Source organism: Sarcophilus harrisii, chromosome 1 (assembly GCF_902635505.1).
Source record: "Sarcophilus harrisii chromosome 1, mSarHar1.11, whole genome shotgun sequence".
Lineage (NCBI taxonomy): Eukaryota > Metazoa > Chordata > Mammalia > Dasyuromorphia > Dasyuridae > Sarcophilus > Sarcophilus harrisii.
Window position 1 is genome coordinate 53,725,583 of NC_045426.1, and position 18,848 is coordinate 53,744,430.

The 18,848-nt window shown below is 37.9% G+C and overlaps 1 protein-coding gene across 7 annotated transcripts in view; it reads right to left on the minus strand.

The window, feature by feature from the left end:
- The window catches only part of TMCC1 (transmembrane and coiled-coil domain family 1), a 245,873-nt gene that overhangs the window by 22,498 nt on the left and 204,527 nt on the right, over positions 1-18,848 (minus strand). The window contains exon 1 of one of the 7 annotated variants that reach the window (XM_012543655.3): positions 613-809. The exons of the other annotated variants lie outside the window; for them this stretch is intronic. Coding sequence (XP_012399109.1) covers positions 613-651 — 39 coding nt within the window. The 5' untranslated portion in view covers positions 652-809. Of the gene's footprint in view, positions 1-612; positions 810-18,848 lie in introns of those variants that run through there. 7 annotated transcript variants of the gene reach the window in all.

Genomic DNA, 18,848 nt, shown 5'->3' on the forward strand with positions numbered 1-18,848 from the left:
ATAGATCTTTTTAGATTTTGTCTGGCTCCTTGAGTTCCACTTATATTCAAGGATTTAAGTTCCATCTGAAAGCTAGTATTTTTTATGTTGCTATCTTTGGGGAAAAGGAACCAACAAAAGTCATAAAAAGTTCAGTGGGAGCCTAAAAGAGTTTGCAACTTTTTGGAATGGCAAAAAGAAGTCAATAGCTAATATACTAGTATAATTCTTCCCATGTACTAGATCTTATCTTAGATTCTGAGCTAGTATTTAAATGACCTAATAGAATGAATAGTTCTAAAATGCACATGTCACACATTGGCGACAGGAAAAAGAATCAGTTTCTTAGACACCTCATTTTCCTTCAGAAATCTGGGAAGAGTAGTTTTGTGTTCAACCCATCTGATGACTTCTTAAACAAGTAATTAGAAATCGATAAAAACCTGATAGTTCCTCAGGGAAGAAGTGTGATTTAAATACACATGGACCACACTTGTGGTAAACTGGTATAAACAAGCTTGTTTATAAACCTTAAATTTTAAAACACCTATGCAAGAGCCCTTCAAACCCCCTTTACTAAGAGTGCAACTCCTAGTACAACAAGGCTTGTGGGGAAGGTTATTTCTGTCCTACCTGGGCTTTCCCGAGCCACAGCAACTTCTGCCAGTGCATGGTTCCCACCACTCCCGGCTGCTACCATATCTACAACAATTCAGCTGACAGCAATTCTCCTCAGACTTCATTCTTTAAATAAAACTAACCCATTATTTTACCAGGGAAGTAGTTTTAAAATACCTGAAACCATGACTCAGCCCATTACTCAGTAACTCCTCCCCAGTTCTAGGCTGGCCTTAACTTTAAAGACTTTGGGGTTGGGGGGTGGAAGGGAAGAAGCAAGATGACATCACCAGAGTCAGGAACAAAGTTCTTAAAGGGAAAGCCACTATATAAAGATATATTTTACACACACACACACACGTACATATACGCACACACATATACATGTATATATATATATATATATATATATATATATATATATATATATATATGATCTAAACTCCATTAAAGTAGCAATACTGAAGGAAGTAATGAAAGGATCACACTACTCTTGTGAAAGTGGATTTTTTTTTAAAACGACAATCTTATTTAGTTGTAAATATTTATAAACTAAAAAAAGTTTCCTTAAGTGTTACCTTTCTAAGTCTTTCTAAGTAGGCATAACCTAGTGACCCACAGATTCTGACCCAGGAATATTTAAAACAGTAGTCAGATTAGTGATAGCATGAGAAACAGTTATAATAGTGGTGGTGATAGTAATACCAACAATAATAACACCACCACCAGTCTCAATAGGTGACTTTGTTTCAGAAATACTGTAAACACTCTTCGGACTATCCTCCTTGTTCCCTAATTCATTCCACACCCCACTGTGGCCAGCAGTCAAACTCAGCAACTCAAAAGTACTGACAAAGAGCTTCTGGCCAGCGCTCCCTAAGAGGCCTGCAGCTATGTTCGGTGGTCTGAAAGGCCCGGACTGGCTCTCTTTGTTTCCAAAGAGGTCAAGGTGATCCTGGACAAATTTTCCAGGAATCCGAATTCTGTTCACTGACCTCAGTTGTCTATCTCAGATTCCAACGGGACACAGGGCTAACTGGATAGTACTTGAGATCTTAAAGGGGAAGGATGTCAGAGGTAGAAGGTGGGCTGGGCTCTGAATGCGAAAGCTGTGCCACTTACTGGACTTAACAACCCTCTCTCCCTGTGGGACTTTGGGATTGGGAAAGTTGGCTAACCCTCTGTGAGATGGCCTCTGAAGTGCCTTCCCCTTCTCTATATGTGGACTTTTTTTCAGGGATCTTTTTGCTGTTTTTCAGTAGTTTTTTAATCATGTCTGATTAAAACCTCTTTGGGGTTTTCTTGGCAGAGATACTGGAGTGATTTGCTATTTTCTTCTCCAGCTCATTTTACAGATAAGAAAACTGAGGCAGATTGGGGTGAGTGACTTGCTTAGGGTCACACAGCTAGCAAGGCCCCACATTCTATCCACCTAACCTAAGGCCATCTCACCCAGGGACACTCTCCGTGAGAACAGTCTAGATTAAGGCAAAGGGTTGAGACTCAATAACCTTTAGGAAAACTCACAGTTAGGTCTCAGTGGAAGATATGATCTTGTGAAAGAGAGAAAGAAATCTGGTCCCAGGCTCACGATGGGCAGAAGAGCAGGGTTCTATTGGCTTTCCCTAATAAGTCTTAATCAAATGTGAATTTGGGAACATGATTTTACAACGTAATTACTGTCAACACAGTAAAATAGTATTTGGTTTGCATGTATCTTAAGCAGTATATTCTAAGTTGCTCTGCAGGTCAGTAATACAGTTATATGTCTCAAGAGAGGAGAGTTCCCTTTCTCTTTATTTCCAGTTCTATGGCTGATCTAATGGAGGCAAACAGGAAAATATAGTTCACTTCATAGAAATTAATTTTTCTGCTAATTTTAAGGAGCATATGTACTCTGTAAAGTTTTGTACAATAGGTACTTAAACACATTTTCTAGTTTAGGGCTAGAGCCTTTTTCCAGTAACTTATGCAGCTTTCAGAATCAAAGTTTAGGCCATCTTCTGCCATGGACAACAGACTTCTCCCTTTAAAGTCCCAAATGTCATGCCCCCAAAATACATTTTTAAAAAACCCTAACTTTTTCCTCATTATCTACAACTAAAAAGTGTCTTCTCTGTGGCAAGCTTCCTTGGAAGTTCTCTCAGAAATCTTGCTGAAGTGAAACTATTCTCCCATATACTTTTTGTTCCCAATGCCTTAGGGATTTCCCTCTTAGTTTCTCTAAAGAAGGCTCTTATGTCATCTTGAGTCATTTGCACATTCTTCTCACCACTAGAAGGGGAAATATCCAAACACTGAAACTAGATTTGTGGAAGCTCCTCCTTTGTTTTTTTTTTTTGGTTCTTGTGTGGTAGATTTCAGTCAAAAAGATCTTTTCTCTCAACGGGGTTCTCCCAGAGCCCTTTCTGTTAGTTTATAAAATTCCAACAGATGTTTTTGTTTTTGAAGTGATTTTATAAAATAAATGGGGAGGATTTTTAAAGCTCTTCACTACTTGGGAATTTAAAGTGCCAACAAATCACCAAAACAGAGTTATGGGGGGGTAGGGGTGGGGAAGAGGACCTCCTCGGTAGTAGACAGGTATTCAAATTATACCTGAAGACATTGATTCTCAATGCAGAATAAGAAGTTCATTTCTAGAAATACACTATAGAAATGTTTCCTATGTAAGTAACTGGCTTGGTATAAATTCATAAAAAATGAAATTAATGACAAAATAACTTGTCATTTGACATGTTTCATCTTATATTTTAAAAACAAGAATTTAAATTTACTGTTTACTAAGCCATCCAAGTGGCTTCCTAACACCATGGGAAGAAGCATAAGCTGAAGTTTTAGTTGAGTTCAGGAAAGAGAGAAAATATCTGGCTGGAGGAAGGTGACTATAAAGCAGTGGAATAACTCCTCCAGAAGTGAGATTGGTAGTTTGAGTACCAACTGTTGAGAATATCAGCTATAAATAGGGATGAGTCAAGATATTTAGTCATCTCAGGTCTTGTAGGACATAAGAACTGGCTAAGAAGCAAAGAAACTTCTCTCCCCCACCCTCTTTCCATGATGGCACATGCTTTCCTTTTTCTTATCTTTTACTTTATTGCACCCCCCCCTTCAGATCTTCAAATAATCATTTACTTCTTACCCAGTTTTTAAATGCAAAAATTCTATCTTTCTGGGACTCAAAATCTTCAAGAACAATTAGTTTTAATATGTACTGAACTTTACCATCTGTCTCAAAACCAAGTGGGTAAAGATTCCCAGGCATGATTGCTATTAATGAAAAACTACAGGGAATAATGTTCTTTCAAATATCATAGGTCTGTCGCATGATCCAAGAATATGCTAGGCATGTATCACACTGCTCTAATGGACTCTGAGAGTTCTCAGTGCAACTAAAATCAAAACTGTTTTGGTTCTCAAGTAAAAGTGTTTGTTGGAAGGAAGTCTTGAAAAAATGACACTATCATCAAATCTGTCCATTAAGTTTATTTTATTTTATTTTTTAAGGAATCATCAAATCTAACTCAATTGCTGAGTTTTTGTATCAACTGTATCAACAGATGAAGCAGCCTGATGTTCAAAGAGTATGGTACTAAGGAGAAAATCAATTAAGGGGATAGGAATATTGCCAAAACAGAAACATCTTGCCATTTTTCCTATTTAAAATGCTTTCTTCCCAACCCTGGTTTCTCCTTTCCCCTTTTTCATAATAAATGGCACTTGTAGCTTTTAAGAGTTAGATGCCTTATATACATTATCTATTTTAGATCATACCCAATAGACCTAAGAGACAGATTCCTTTTGTAGATTATGAAAGTGAGGTTTAGTGTGGTTTGCTAATATTGTTTGGAATCTAGCTGTGCAACTTCAAATTGGGTACTCTGCCCACTAAATCTTTTTCATCTGCCTCTACTTCATACAATTTCTTACACTAAATTCAGAGAAAATATCCAAGGGGAGTCTGTAAATGTCTTAAGCTTTTTAGTTTTCCACAGTTTTAATTGGCTCTCCTTATCTTCACCCCTCCAAAAGATAAGACACAGAAGGCTGAAATAAATACAATCACATTATTTATTTTTCTCTTAGACAACCTATAGGCTAAAAAGTGAACAAACATTTAAATTGGGCTTATTATGTTGTAGGTACTACGCTAAGCACAGAAAGACAAAAACAATACTCCACCTTCCCAGCCCAGGGGAAGGAAGGAAATAGGACTTCAGGGAGAGAAGAGGTCATTGCAAATCTATTGTACAGACAAGGATAACCATGAAATAATCTCTCAGGAAAGATATTAAAAATTAAGGACAAAAAAGCTGACAAAAGTTAAATGGCAGCAACACTGGTCAGGAGGATTGGGTGCTAGTTTGGCTTTGGCCAACTGCAATATTTTAGCAATCTGCTTTGGCTCTTAAGAACTGTATATTGTACCGGCAGCCCTGCAAAAGTGACTGGATGGCAACAAAAGTAAGGCACAGAAAAAAAAGAAAAGAGAAATTGTAAATGTTTTTCTACATTCTTCCCTTAAAACTAATTTTTCTTTACTGTTGGGTCCACAATGATGAAAACTTTATCATGAGCATCTTTATTTTAGACATGTTTTACTCCTTTGTCCAGTACCACAGTGTTCTGTCAATACTGATACTAGCCCATTTGCTAAGAAAAGAAAAAAAGTGTTCAATGTTGAAATCATATAAGAACCAGAAGTAAAGATTTTAGAGTTCATTGATGCTGAGAACTGGAGCACATTTCCTCCCCAAATCACTTCTTTCTTTAGTGTTTTATATCTATCAAGAACCTGTTTGCTGAAATCAGATGACATGTCAATTATTCAAGATAGAAACTGCTTAAAATACTTTATAAACAAAGATATAAGAAAATGATTGGTCCTAGAACACAATAAGAATGAGAATGATAATGCTTTTTAATTACTCAGAATCTATATTTTAGATACAACTACAACTCTATCAATCTTTCTCTAAGGATTCCATGATGGTGTCAGGACTATAGGTATTAAGCTTTGAGAATAATAATCAATAACTTGTAGCACCCTTGAAAATACTCATTAGTGCCACATCCAATGAAGCTTTTATAAAATAAAGCAGATCCAGGATTCTCCAAACAGCCTCTTACCCTCTTAACCTTGATATCAGAGTTTTAAATAAAAGCTAACAAACCGTTTGTTTACTCACTATGATGAAATGATCTTATTTCTGTTACTTGTATGGTTATCTCATAGTGCCTTTGCGCCTACTTTTTCTACTCTGCACATCAATGAATTTCTCTGATTCCAACTAGATGAAAGGGGCAATCTCTCTCTCCTTCATCCTTTAAGAAGAGGAGAGCTATCAAAGAGGCTAGGGACATGGGAAAAATTTCCCTGGAATACTTGATTTAATTCCACAATCATTTATTAAGAACCTACAACTAACTATCAGATGCCTCTTTAGGTTTCTTTCTCTCAAAAAGAAATATATGATATAAACAAACTATAAGAAGAGATTCAACCAAAATTATTCAGGAAAATTTACATTTTCATTTTCAGCTGGGGAGGATTAGGGAAGACTCCATAGGAGAGACAGTTCTGATCTGAGGCTTGAAGATGAGTATTTTAATAGGCAGAAATGAGGTAGAAATAAATTTCATGAATGAGGAATGGCCTGCATGAATGCAAAAGAAAAAAAGAAAATGGTAGTTTTCCTGTGTTTTGGGGGAAAGCTCTAGTTTTGGAGTTAGGGTAGATACTTTAACCCACTTTTGGAAGCTTAAAACCTATAGGTTCTTAGACAAATAACTTAAAAATTTTAAACTCCTCCCTTTCCTTGTCTGAAAAATAGAGATACTACTAGTTGTATTACCTCACAGGTGTTTTATGAGAAAAGCCTTTTGTGAATCTTAAAGTTCCCCATAAATGTGAATTATTTATGATTGTTATTAGTGCTCTATGTGTCAAGAAGGGTAATGGAAAATAAGACTAAAAAGTGGATTGGAACCAGATTGTAAAGGGCTTTAAATGTCAAGCTAAAGAGTTTTTATTCTATTTTTGAAGTGGATAAATATCAACACCATGAATTTATAGCTAGGCAAATCAGGTATAAAAGAAAAGGTGAATTACTGGCTTAATAACCTCTGGTTCCTAAAAGGAATTGTTTGCCCTCCTTTTAAACTTCTAAATGTCTAGCTTTTGCCTTTACACCAGAAAATCTTGGTTTTACGATACAATGAAGGAAATATTAAATAGTCAGTGTAGTTCCTCAAGCATTTTTTGGCACTGATAAAAATTAGATTTCCTCTCCAGTTCTCTTCCTTTCTCCATAGTCAAATTGACAAACGAGTCTCTGGGTTTCATAGAAGGAAAGAAATTCAGGGAAGAAAAGAAAAGATGTTGCTTTCTGCAACAATTTTCAGTGATCATGATGATGATAAAATTGGAAATCAACATGGTGCTTTACAGTTTTTGAAACACTTTCCATGCATTATATTACTTGAATCTCAGATATTTAGTAACTTGCCCAGCCATGATCACAAGGCCACTAAATGTTAAAAAGTAGAATTTGAAACCAGGTGCTCCTGACTTGGAAGAAATGGCTTCTATGAGTACAATTCAATTTAACAATGAGTGTTCACTAAGCACCTACTATGTGTCAGGGCCAAAGGAGATCATGTTTATGAAATGTGCTTGTTACAGTGTATGGCACATAGTAGCTATGTGGTGAAAGTACAAAATCATAAATGAAAATTTTGTCCTTGAGGAATTGACATTCTGTTAGGGGAGGGAAAATATTCAGTAAATACCCATCTTTATCCTCTCATAGTAGAAATAACACACAATCATTTTCTACTGGCAATTAGTTTCTTTAAAGAGCATGTCAGATTTGAGGATGTGAAAATTGGTAACATCCAGGTGGCAGACACATTAGGTTCTCTTTACTAGTAGAGGAGGTCTGAAGTTAAGGAGCTAAAGAATAAAATCAAATAGAATCAGCAGCCAAGAAACTTTTCTGTAAGTGCTCAGCATTTCTGCTCGGCAGAAGGTCATCAAAGGCAGCCTTAAGGGGTTTGTTTCATAATTCAATATCAATTGCTTAAGTTATGCAACAAAGGGAAGGGACTAATTCCAGCGTAAGGAAATAAAGTAAGAGAAATCCTGAAAAAGGTAGGTAGTTTGCAGCAGCAGAATCTTGGGTTATATCCTAATATGTTTGAGAGCTTTTATGAACAAGTATGTTTTCAATGAAAATTAATCCTAAAATAGTAATGATTTATTGATGGTAAATAGCTTTCAATTAGTGGTACGTACTTCCCAGACTACTGAAAAAGCAATACATTATGTGATATCTACATTCAGAATATGAACAGCCAATTTAGAACGTTCCATTCCAACTCATTATAATGTCTATAAAGAAGCAAAATCTATCAATTAGCAAATAGTTACTACCTACCATGTGCCAGGTATTATGTTAGGCAATAGATATACAAAAATCAAAGTGAAAACAGTCCTCCCTCATGGAGTTGAAGTTTAGCTGGGGACATTATAATAGATATAGAACAGCTAGAAGGGGACATTCTAAACAGAAGGATCCTAATATTCTGAATTTAGATAAAGTGGTTTGTTTGTTTGTTTTCCATCTGCCTCTGAGATTTAAAATCCAGTTTGGAAGGGAATTTGGGGCTGTGTTAATTTAACCTTATGTTAAAGTCAATTCCTAGGGGCCTATAACACTTTTTTTGGAGAGAGGAAAGTGAAGGTAGAAACAGCAAGTGGTAGGGAGCTAGTTGAGGAGTATCTCCCTTGGGGACATGAGAGAGCACAAGACCCTCACTTTACACTGAAGAAAATGGAGGCTAAGAGCCCCATGTTGCACAGATAAAATAGAACAGAAGTGACACTAGGGTTTATGTTCTCTGCTTCCACAGCTAGTATAATTTTCCCTGTCCCAGCAGGGCAGACTGTCTTCTTAGAAGATGTTCAGAGAAGCTAGAGAAATTTCTCTCTGGTCAACAGAAAAATCAGATGTTATCCAATGAAGAGATCATATTCTTCATCCTAGGTAAGCAGGTGTCAAATCTCATATCAGAAATGCATTGACATTTTATTTTGAGATGACAACCGGATATATTTATTTCTTGCCTACCAAAACCAACCAGAGAATTAGAAAAGAGATTATTTTAGGGGAGAACAGAGTGTGATAATCTAGAATATCTGTAGAAGGAAAGACTAATGGCAACAAGACTACTTTTATGAGCATAAATCAGAGCCCCGCCCCCAAAAAAGGTGTCAGATTGTGGGGAATAAATCCCCAGGTTCTACAAATAGCAGCTTCAGCTCTACACATGAAAGGGCCTTGGATATTACCTACTTCAAGTTTCTCAATTTATGACAAAAGAAGCTAGATCTCATGTAGGAAAGTGACCGGATTATGGTCATGCATAATTTAAGGTAGACTTTGGATTACTTCTGGGTCAATGACTTTTGGCCATACAGCATTTAGAAGTGCCTCTGGTAATTATCAGGTAAGCATCTGGTACTTGTAACACCTTTTGTTTCACTTCTCTTTGCCCTCCTTTATCTTCTCTCTAGCTCCTTTTCCCAATAATCAGAGTAACTCTCCATAATCCCGTATTAAAGAATGGATGTCCATCTGACATGAACAAAGCAATCAGAAGATAGTTTGAGGCAAGGACTGCACAATGAGACAGAGCAGAGGATGAGAGATGGGCAGGGAGAGCAGATTGCCGTAAGATTAATGTACACAAGGCAAAGTGCAGTCAAGCCAGCAAGGAACCTGGGAGTTTTAATGCAGACAAAGAAGCTGCTGGTGTGCTCAAGGAGGAAACTTTAGAGCAGAAACAAAAGGCTATCAAAGGCTCGACTTATCTGTACCCAACAAGAAGGAGCCTATTTTAGGGAAATTCTGTGCCAAGAATTCATGGAAGCCCTCAAGTCAGCAGGACAGAGATGGCAGCAAAGAGAACAGAGGACCAGACAGTGAAAAAAGAGTCCAACTGCAGCAAACAGAAATGTTCTGGACTCGGCTGTGGAAACAAATAAAGGGGAAGCTGAATGGCAAACTCGAAACACCAGGTCAGAGCTAGACAGTTACAGCAGCCTTTGTCCCTTTAAGCAGATGACTGTGAAAAAAGTGTCTTTGGGGCCCACAGGCTGCATCCTCAGGGGTACAGACTATTTGGGGGAAGATCTGATTCTACTGTCAAAGGGTAGTGATCAGCAAAAGGCCAAGTACAAGGGCTTCCCTGGGCCCTGCTTTATCAAAGTCATCTCTGATTAATGTCAGAGGCCTCATGATGGAGAGAAGCTCCCTCTGCCAAATGTTTCTGGGCACTTGCTAGGAAGGACAGCCTAAGAGTTGCCTGGAGTGGGGGGCTGTCAAACTCAAATAGAATAGGGGCCACTTCTGTGGGCAGAAGGATCCCTGCAGCAACACAATGACTTATTTTTAAAGTGCCATATTATCTACATTTTTAAATTATGTTTGTATTTATTTTGGTAAATATTTCCTAATTACATTTGAATCTGGTTCCAAAGGCACTTATACTACCAGATTAAATGACTTGCGCAGAGTCCGATGGCCAGTATGTTAGAGGGGAGAACCTGGACTTTTCCTGGACTGAGAAAATTCTCTATTAATTCAAGTGGTCTTCTCATTTTTAAATACTAAAAAAGTGAAAGCTTAAAATGAATTTTAGTCAGATTCTTGCAACATTTGTTTTAATTCAGTGAAGAGGAAGAAGATATAGCTGTAGCAGGAATTAGAAATACCCTAAATAACAATCTCTGCCATGTAAGAGTGAGGGTGGTTGTCACCTTAAGTCATGTTAGTTAATGGTGGGGTTTTTGTTTTCTGGTGAGGGAAATAGAAAATGAAAGCAACAGAATCCCAGCAAAAAGATAAAATTATATTAAACTAATATGTGATTTAGACTTATCTCAAGAAAGGACCTTCTAATGATGAGAGCTGTCTCCAAATGGAATGAGCTGTTCTTCTCAGCAGGTGATATAGCTAGGCTTGCTAGGCTCAGGCCCAGCATTTAGGACATGTGTTCCATTATTGTTGTGTTGGCAGTATGCCTCATGGGTAGATACCCTTAGGGACTAACACCTTTCTTTCTCCTTCACACATTTGGACTTGCCACTTGATTCCTAGGTTTTGATTCCTGGGCACTCACTCAGCCAACAAGCTTGTCTTGGGACTCACTTAACCTTACTTAGAAAATGATCAGTTTGTACTAGAACTAGAATTGTGTGATTCTAGAGCCACAATCCCCTCTCTGATTCTTCCATGGAAACATCTGCTTAATCTCAGAGCACAGGTAGAAAAAAGGCCGAGAATTATGAATTGGTAGCCCTCCCTCCCACTACTAGCATTCTAGTTGGGCCTAGAAGCCTCCAAGTGTGAATAACATCCCTGTTCATCACTATAGCAATATTATTTTCTGTTTTAGTACGAATTTATCTTGATTCTTTAACATGTATTTAGGATTCTGATAATGAATGTAAAGAGCCAACATTTTCAAACTCAGAAAGCATTTCTCAAACATGCATACACATACATATGGAAATATTTCATAATATAAATATAAATATTTCATATGGAAATATTCCATATGGAAATTCATAAATATTTCATATGGAAATATTTAATAAGTGACATTTCTAGAATGCCATAAACTTTACAAAGTACTTTACATACTGTATTTTATTTGAACTTCTCAACTCCTCTGAGAGGTAGGTACTTTCGTTATCCCCATTTTATAAGTGGGAAAGCCGAGATTAAGTGACTTGACCATGGTCACAATACTAGAAATCTGGACACAAATCTTCCTGATTCTAAGTGTCCTCCTCAACAAAGCTATTAATACATCAGGGACACCATCCATGTCTCCAAAAAAAAAAAAAATGATAATTTTTCATTTGACTTTGAATAACTCATGTTAACACTGTAAAGATGTGGGTGCTCATCCTTTGAGACTCGAGCTTAGCCTCAAGTTCCAGGCAAGCCCTGGGCTGGCCAGGGACCTATGGTGAGACCTTCCACTCGCCTCCTGAGTCCAAGGCAAAGCCTGACTGGGCCTTTTCCTCTCTTCCACTGACTTTTTACATGGGGACCTGGCTCAATCTTTCTGGTCTCAGTTTCTTCCTGTGTAAACCAAGGGAGTTGTTCTCCAAAGGCCTCTAGACTTTCTTCCAGCTCTGAATCTGTGGGTCCTTTGTGAGAAGATACCAAGAGGTACCAAATCCCATGCCAAGCCCTTTGGTGAAGGAGCAGGAGTCTGTGCACTTGTTTGGGGAAGAGGGTGGGAGAAGTATCATTGGGACTTTGCATTGTCACACTCAACTGCAGGGCATTGTTATAAAGAGGATAATATGAAGGATATCTTGTCCACACAAATTAGGCACAATTGGAATGATTAAACGTGTAATGTCTAGAGTGGTGCTGCTACTTTCATGACAAAGTCTGACTGCTTTGTTTTATCATGTTGATGCATCATGTTTGACGTGTGTGCTAAGTGAGAGGTGTAATATATTGGGATAAACTAAATGGGTTTGTGATACTTAATGCTTTTCATACACATTTTGCTCAATTTCAATCATAGGGAGGAACAATTCTGTTTAGGTATTTCCCGCTATGGCTGTGACTGGCTAGGGACACCAGTGGAAGTTTCTTAACTGACAGATCAGTTTTATCATAGAATATTTTGCAAATATGGCATGATCTATGTCAATAAAATGATAAATTACAATATCTGAATAGACCAACTGGTTGTCATTGAGTTTGCACATGATTTGTGTACTTACCTACTTGTACATTGTTTCACCCAACAAAACATAAGCTCTTTGAGGACACATATATGTTGGAATTCTTACAAAGTGTTAACTCATTAGAGTTGATAGAGACAATAATTATCTAATTTAACATGGTTCAGTATGATTGATCTGATCCTACAAGGAGATGTTATGGGCCAGAACTTGAAACAAGGTACTAAATGGAATTGAGGAGACAATGTTTAAATCTAGTTTAGCATTGATTTAATCATACAACAAATAATGGTTTCCCAGTGATATAATGATTGGTGTGTACTCAGTGTGGAGCACATAAGCAAGAAGCTCTCAGGACCAAGGAGCACTTTGGGAGATACAGAAGCCCACAAGCCCACTCTTGGAGGCAGAGTCAGATTCATTCCATCTTCCACCTTTGTGCTGGCTGGAGGCTGAAGAAAGCAGAGGCAAAGGACAAGCTGCAAGAGCTCTTGGAACCAAGTAGAGATAGGCCTCTAAGAAAGCTAACCAGGCTATTTTGGAAGGAGAAAATAAACGTTTGGATTTTATCAGCTGGCTGCATTTTGGAGCGATTATTACATTGAACTGAAACTAAGGCTGCCTCCAGAAAACCTCCCCAAGAAACCTGCTTCCAGAGACAACGATTTTGTCCAATGAGATAAGACATGCAAAAAGAGCCTAGCAAAGTTTAAAATACTGTATAAATGCCAGGTATTATTATTATTAGCAAAATCTACCCGAACTTATACTGTTACCACAACTGCCCAGAATCTAGTCATTGTCAAGCCATATTGAGGCAGTGAAATAAGAATTTAATTAATACAGGTTTCTATCTCATTATTTTAATAAAGGTACACCAAAGACAGGGAATGTTTCTTTTTTCCCCTTCCCTCCTGCCCCCTAATACTATCAAAGATATGATGTGCCCCAAATATGTCCTAGAGATTCAGGAAAGTCTAGGGCAGGGGTCCTCAAACTTTTTAAATAGGGGGCCAGTTCACTGTCCCTTAGACTGTTGGAGGGCTGGACTACAGTAAAAACAAAAACTTTGTTTTGTGGGCCTTTAAATAAAGAAACTTCATAGCCCTGGGTGAGGGGGATAATCGTCCTCAGCTGCCGCATCTGGCTCACAGCTGTAGTTTGAGGACCTCTAGTCTAGGGTTTCTCCTAAATACCTCTATCCACTTTATGTGGGGCTGGTTGATAAGAAACCTAGGGTTTCTTGAATAACCTTATTCAGTTTCTTCAGATATCACTTGGGGATGAAGACAGATACATAAGGAGAAACTGGGCTGCTCTGGGAACATATAAACAAGCAATGAGTATTCACTTTGATAGGGAATATTATTTGCATGTCTGAGGAGAAATGCATCCAGATTTATTACTGACATATTGTCTGCTGGTGACTGGAACTCTGAACAACAACAACAAAAAAAGAGTGATTATCATTCAGCTTCCTGAGTAAGCTTTTGAGGCCGGAGTCCACAGAGAGAGTAGCTAAGGGGAATAAACGCAATTTCCCTCATCTGACACTGTAACAAGAACGTGGTGGCACAGGGAGAACAGTGCCCTGTGGCTTTTAGGGAAGGAGGAGGATATGTCAGTAGCAAAGATTTGTTCAAGTCCATGGAAGAAAGTTGCAGCAAGCTAGAGGAGGAGCCAAAAGGGACATGACGCCTGACACCATCTGTTGTGAGCTGTGCTGAACTGCAGGCGACACCCCAATATAGAAAACAGCCTCAAGTGGCAGCTGAGAAAGGGGGGGGGGGTGAAGCTGCCAGGAACCTGCTGGAGTCCTAAGGATGGCTGACTGCAGACCTTGAGACAGGGCTGCTAATTAGAAGATATTTTTATTTTTAAAAACTTTTCTTTTAAAACTCTTAAGTTTTCTTTGACTATTCTTTATTAATTTTGTGATTTCTGTCTGCATGAGGAAGGAGTCAGTACCAGAATTCTGGGTGGTGTTTGGGGAATGATTTTCCCAGTTTTTGGGGGGAGGGAAAGAATATCTGTCATGGTTACTTAGGGCCTCTGTATTATAAAAGTCTGAGACACAAGGATTTATAGAATGGAGCATGTTTAGTTGTCAGACAAGGCATATAATTACTTAATTCTCCAAAAGATAATTTTAAAATATATTTGAACAGTCAAACAGTCAAGATATTCCCTTCATGAATCTATATTGTGGGTCACAGAATATATGAATTGGAAGTGTCTTCTGGTTTGTTTCTATAACTCATGTTTTCTCTCTACTTGAAGAGCAAAATTTATCTGATAAAAAAAATGATGATTTTTCAATCTAGAAGATAGTTAGAATTTGCAAAAAAAATTATCCAACTCAGTGAACAATTTTTGCACATTTTTACACAATGTTCAAAGGAATATTTCCACATAACAGATTAAAAAAAATTGTTGACAAAAACCCGATAGAAGTGAATACAATCACTTGAGGTTTTTAACAAAATAATTTAATCCTTGGAGAATTCCCCTACTATAATTTTTATGATAAAATTCTGCCAAAGCCAGGTGGAAACTGTCTGCTGCATGGCTAAATTTAATAGAAAAATGAGAGCCTACTGTGCCTATCAATCAGTTAGTCATCCAACCAACATTTTATTCAATACCTCCAAATACCAGGCACTGAAGATAGGAGCAACCCACAACAAAACAATCTATCTTTAAAATTACTTATATTTTAATATGGGAAGCAAAGCACATATATAAAATACATATGGCACAAATATAAATTTAATTAATAACAAATGTATACAAAGTAGTTAAATACAAGTTTGGGAAAGAGGGCATCAGCAGATGGGGGGAATCAGGAAATGGTTTCTGTAGAAGGTGGCATTACTGTGAGGAGGTGAATAGTGGGAGTAACCCAAGACTGAAGTTTAAATAAGATATGAGTATGAACAGGATAAAGGGGAAAGATATTTGAGAGCAAGGGATGATGTAGGTTTGAAATGGCTAATTAATGAGTTGATATTAGAAGGGGAGGAAAGTGATGTCAGAGGTGGGTAAATAATATCTGATGAAAGTTCAGAGAAGTTGAAGTGCTTTGGGCTGAGGGCTCAATGAGAGCAAAGGAGTAAGGCACAGAGAGCCTTGGAACGGAGATTATGGTCAACATTTTTAATCAGGAAAAGCGGACCAGTCATGGGTAATTAATGAGCTCCACTGTGTGAACAACTCCTACTCATAGATGAGGTAGATTTATGGGATTAAGGAAGCTGAGGACCTGGGCGATGAGGGAGAGCTTGTGAGAGTACCTCCTTCATATAAGGCCAGGAGTTGAGGAGAAGAGAAAGACCAGGTAACCTAGTACTGAACTGCTTGAGAACTGAGGGAGGATGACCTGGGGCAGGTATACTAAAGCCACCACAATTTAGACAGGGTGGAAACTTTTGGTTGAGTAGACTTTAAAGGAGGGAAGTTTGCTGAGTGGAAAAGGAAAAGGAGTCTAGAAGTGACCTTGGTGAGAAAGGAATAATTGGAATCTATCCAGGACCAGGATGTTAGAAAATGTGAGAGAAGGTATATAGCCAATGCTGGAGATTCAGTAACAAATGGAAGATGTGGAAAGAGATTCAGAATGAAGTGGAGTTCATTCACTGTGGGACTGGAATTCCAGAGGGACATGAAAGAAGGGCCAGGGGCGATTCAGGTGGGACAAGGGTGGGAAGGGTTAATTAATAAGAAGGATGGGAGTGATGGAGGGTGGTTTAAAAACAGGAGTGGGGAGGCAGGGATAGTTTTCTTCTCAATGGCTTGTGATTGATTTGTATAGGGACAGAGAAAGAAATAATGGAAGCCTTAAGGGAAACAGTGAGTAGCAGATGAAGAGTGATGTTCAATTTCCAAGGGAGAAAGGGAATCTGTATGCCAGGCTAGACTAACTCAGAAATCATATATACTTTCCCACATACCCTTCTGCTTTGCTCATTACTATTTCAGTGCTTTCCTTATTGGCAGGTTGAGGAAATAAAGATTACCTCTGAGGGGGCTTATTTGTCACTTCTTCTCCATCTGTAGTGTAAGAAGTCACTGATTTGCAACATAAGCCATGGGACCCAAGGCTTATAAAGCAGAATGTTAACTTGTAGGGCCTATGTATGGTGTATGGCTGGCTACTTATATGGTTCTATACTGTTACAACTTGAAGTAATCACTTAATAACCTGCAATTCAATTTGTAAATCTGTTAAAATTAATTTAAATGGATTAGCTATTAAATCTCACCAGATCAAGTTTCTTTCCGTATTTCTGGCCTGAGGTACACAAGACTACCTCTTTCCGATGTGTTAATTTGAACAAAAAAAGATGTTTTTTTGAAAACTTGTTTGCAGAAGGTAAGAGAATATAGCTATAGAAATTCATTTCTCTAAACTAGGTCTCTAGGTCTGTATATTCACAATGACATCTTATAGCAACAGTTTATACTAAAAACCAGTAGGAGTACTAAATTCACCTTTGCTACATGCACCACCTCCTCCATTGAAGCCTTCTCTAATAAACTCCTCCAAAGTTCCTAGAACATTGTCTAGAGCTCTTCTTTGTCCTCAATGTGATTTTGTATGAATGCTACATCATCACAATCCTTGAAGGGCAGGTATTACATTACCATCTCTGCATCTAGAGTGACCACCAGCACACTGCTTTGAGAAGTGTTTGTTGAATCTGTTTAACTCAAATAACAAAATAAAAGATACAAACCAATTTTCGCCATTGATATTAATCAAAAATTCTGTTCAATCTATGCTTTTAAATTGTAAAATCTAAAGGGCCACTCATAACCTGTGGCTAAAAGAAAGCCTCTTTATATAAATATGAACCAATTTGTTTAAATTTTCTATTAGCGTAGCACTCAAGAGAATGCTTTTCTTGTTTCTCAGATTACTAATCAAGAAAGAAATCTAAGAACTCTTAATATTATGAAAGAAATTATAAAGATCCAGGCCTTAGTGAACTCTAGGGGACAATAGAAGGAGAATTAACAAAGGTGACAGGAAAGAGAATAATAGTTTTGGTTCCAAGAAAACTACTTGAACAGAGACAGGCGAGCTCCCACTTATTTTTAGCAACACCCTCAAGTTAGCACCAAACCAAATAATAATCAAGAGATCCAATGAGGAACTAAAGCTAAATGATTTCTTCCAGCCTCAACTACAACAGCTTAAACAAAAAACCTCCAGGGTGTTTGGAAACATATAGTATAGACCAAGGAAGTGACCTAGAGACAGTGACCTTGGTCATCTAAACTGACAGTGTATGGGAACTCTAAGGTCTCTAGAAAGTCCTGAAGATCCAATGCTTTGAAACTCAAAGATTCAGAAACGCCCAAAACTTACTGGCAATGACACATGAGGAAGTAGATAGAGGTCAGTGTAAGGATGAAACTGAGAAGAGCCAATTATGCTACTTATAACCCCTAGCAGGGGGCAGAACTTGGCTCCTTCGAAGCCCCAGTTGGAAACTGAACTAGGAAAGGCTAGAGAAATAAGTAAACTAAAGAAAATTCCCACTATAAAGAATTATTAGAGGTACAGAGATGCACAAAAAGCCAACCTTAGAGTACTATCATAAAAACTCCAAGTAGGGATTCAGAGGAAAAAAAAAACAAAGTTTCCACAGAATTAAAAAAACATTACTGACCAGTCTCCTCAAAAAATATTACCTATGGCATGTATCTGACATGTATATAATAATATTTAATAGTGAGCTAGGCAGAGAAAATGGAGGAACTTAAGAGAGGAGAGATGGAGTCAGCTGTGATTGTAGGCTCTTACAACCTTGGTGGTTTCCTCATATTTGGACAGCAATTAAAAAATTTGAGCTGCCTGATAAAGCTATGAGTTTTTATTATTATTAGTGGCTCTAAAAATAGATAATAAAAGGGAAAAGTGGTTAAGATCCATTTATTTCTCCTTGGGAGTCCCAGAAACAGCAGAATAGGAACATAAGTTCAGGAACTTTAAGTAGAACCAACCTAATTCTACTTCAGATTAGAATATTGCGCACGCGTGTGTGTGTGTGTGTGTGTGTGTGCGCGCGCGCACGCGCTGCTTATACCAATTGAGGTAAGAGAAAGAAAGCAAGGCCTAAGAGTACCTCTAAACAATACAAATGAATAAAAAAGCATTTAGACAAAGTGCATAATATTGATACAAATACAAAAAATCAGGCAGTCTTTTCTTCTCCCTGCAAACTTATATTCCAATAAGGGGTACAACTTACGTCTTTGGAAAAATATGAGACTGACCCAGAGAACAGCAGCAATGGTTATAATATTGATTTGATTACCATGCCCAGAGTGAGATGGAAAGGGTGGGAGAGATGTTTACTCAGCAGCCTGGCATGTGACAAGATGGCACTGGTAGGTGGCTGGATGGGATGTGAAACATGGTCTGAGATTGTCTATGTACAGTGAGCGAGGTAATTCACTTGATGACCAG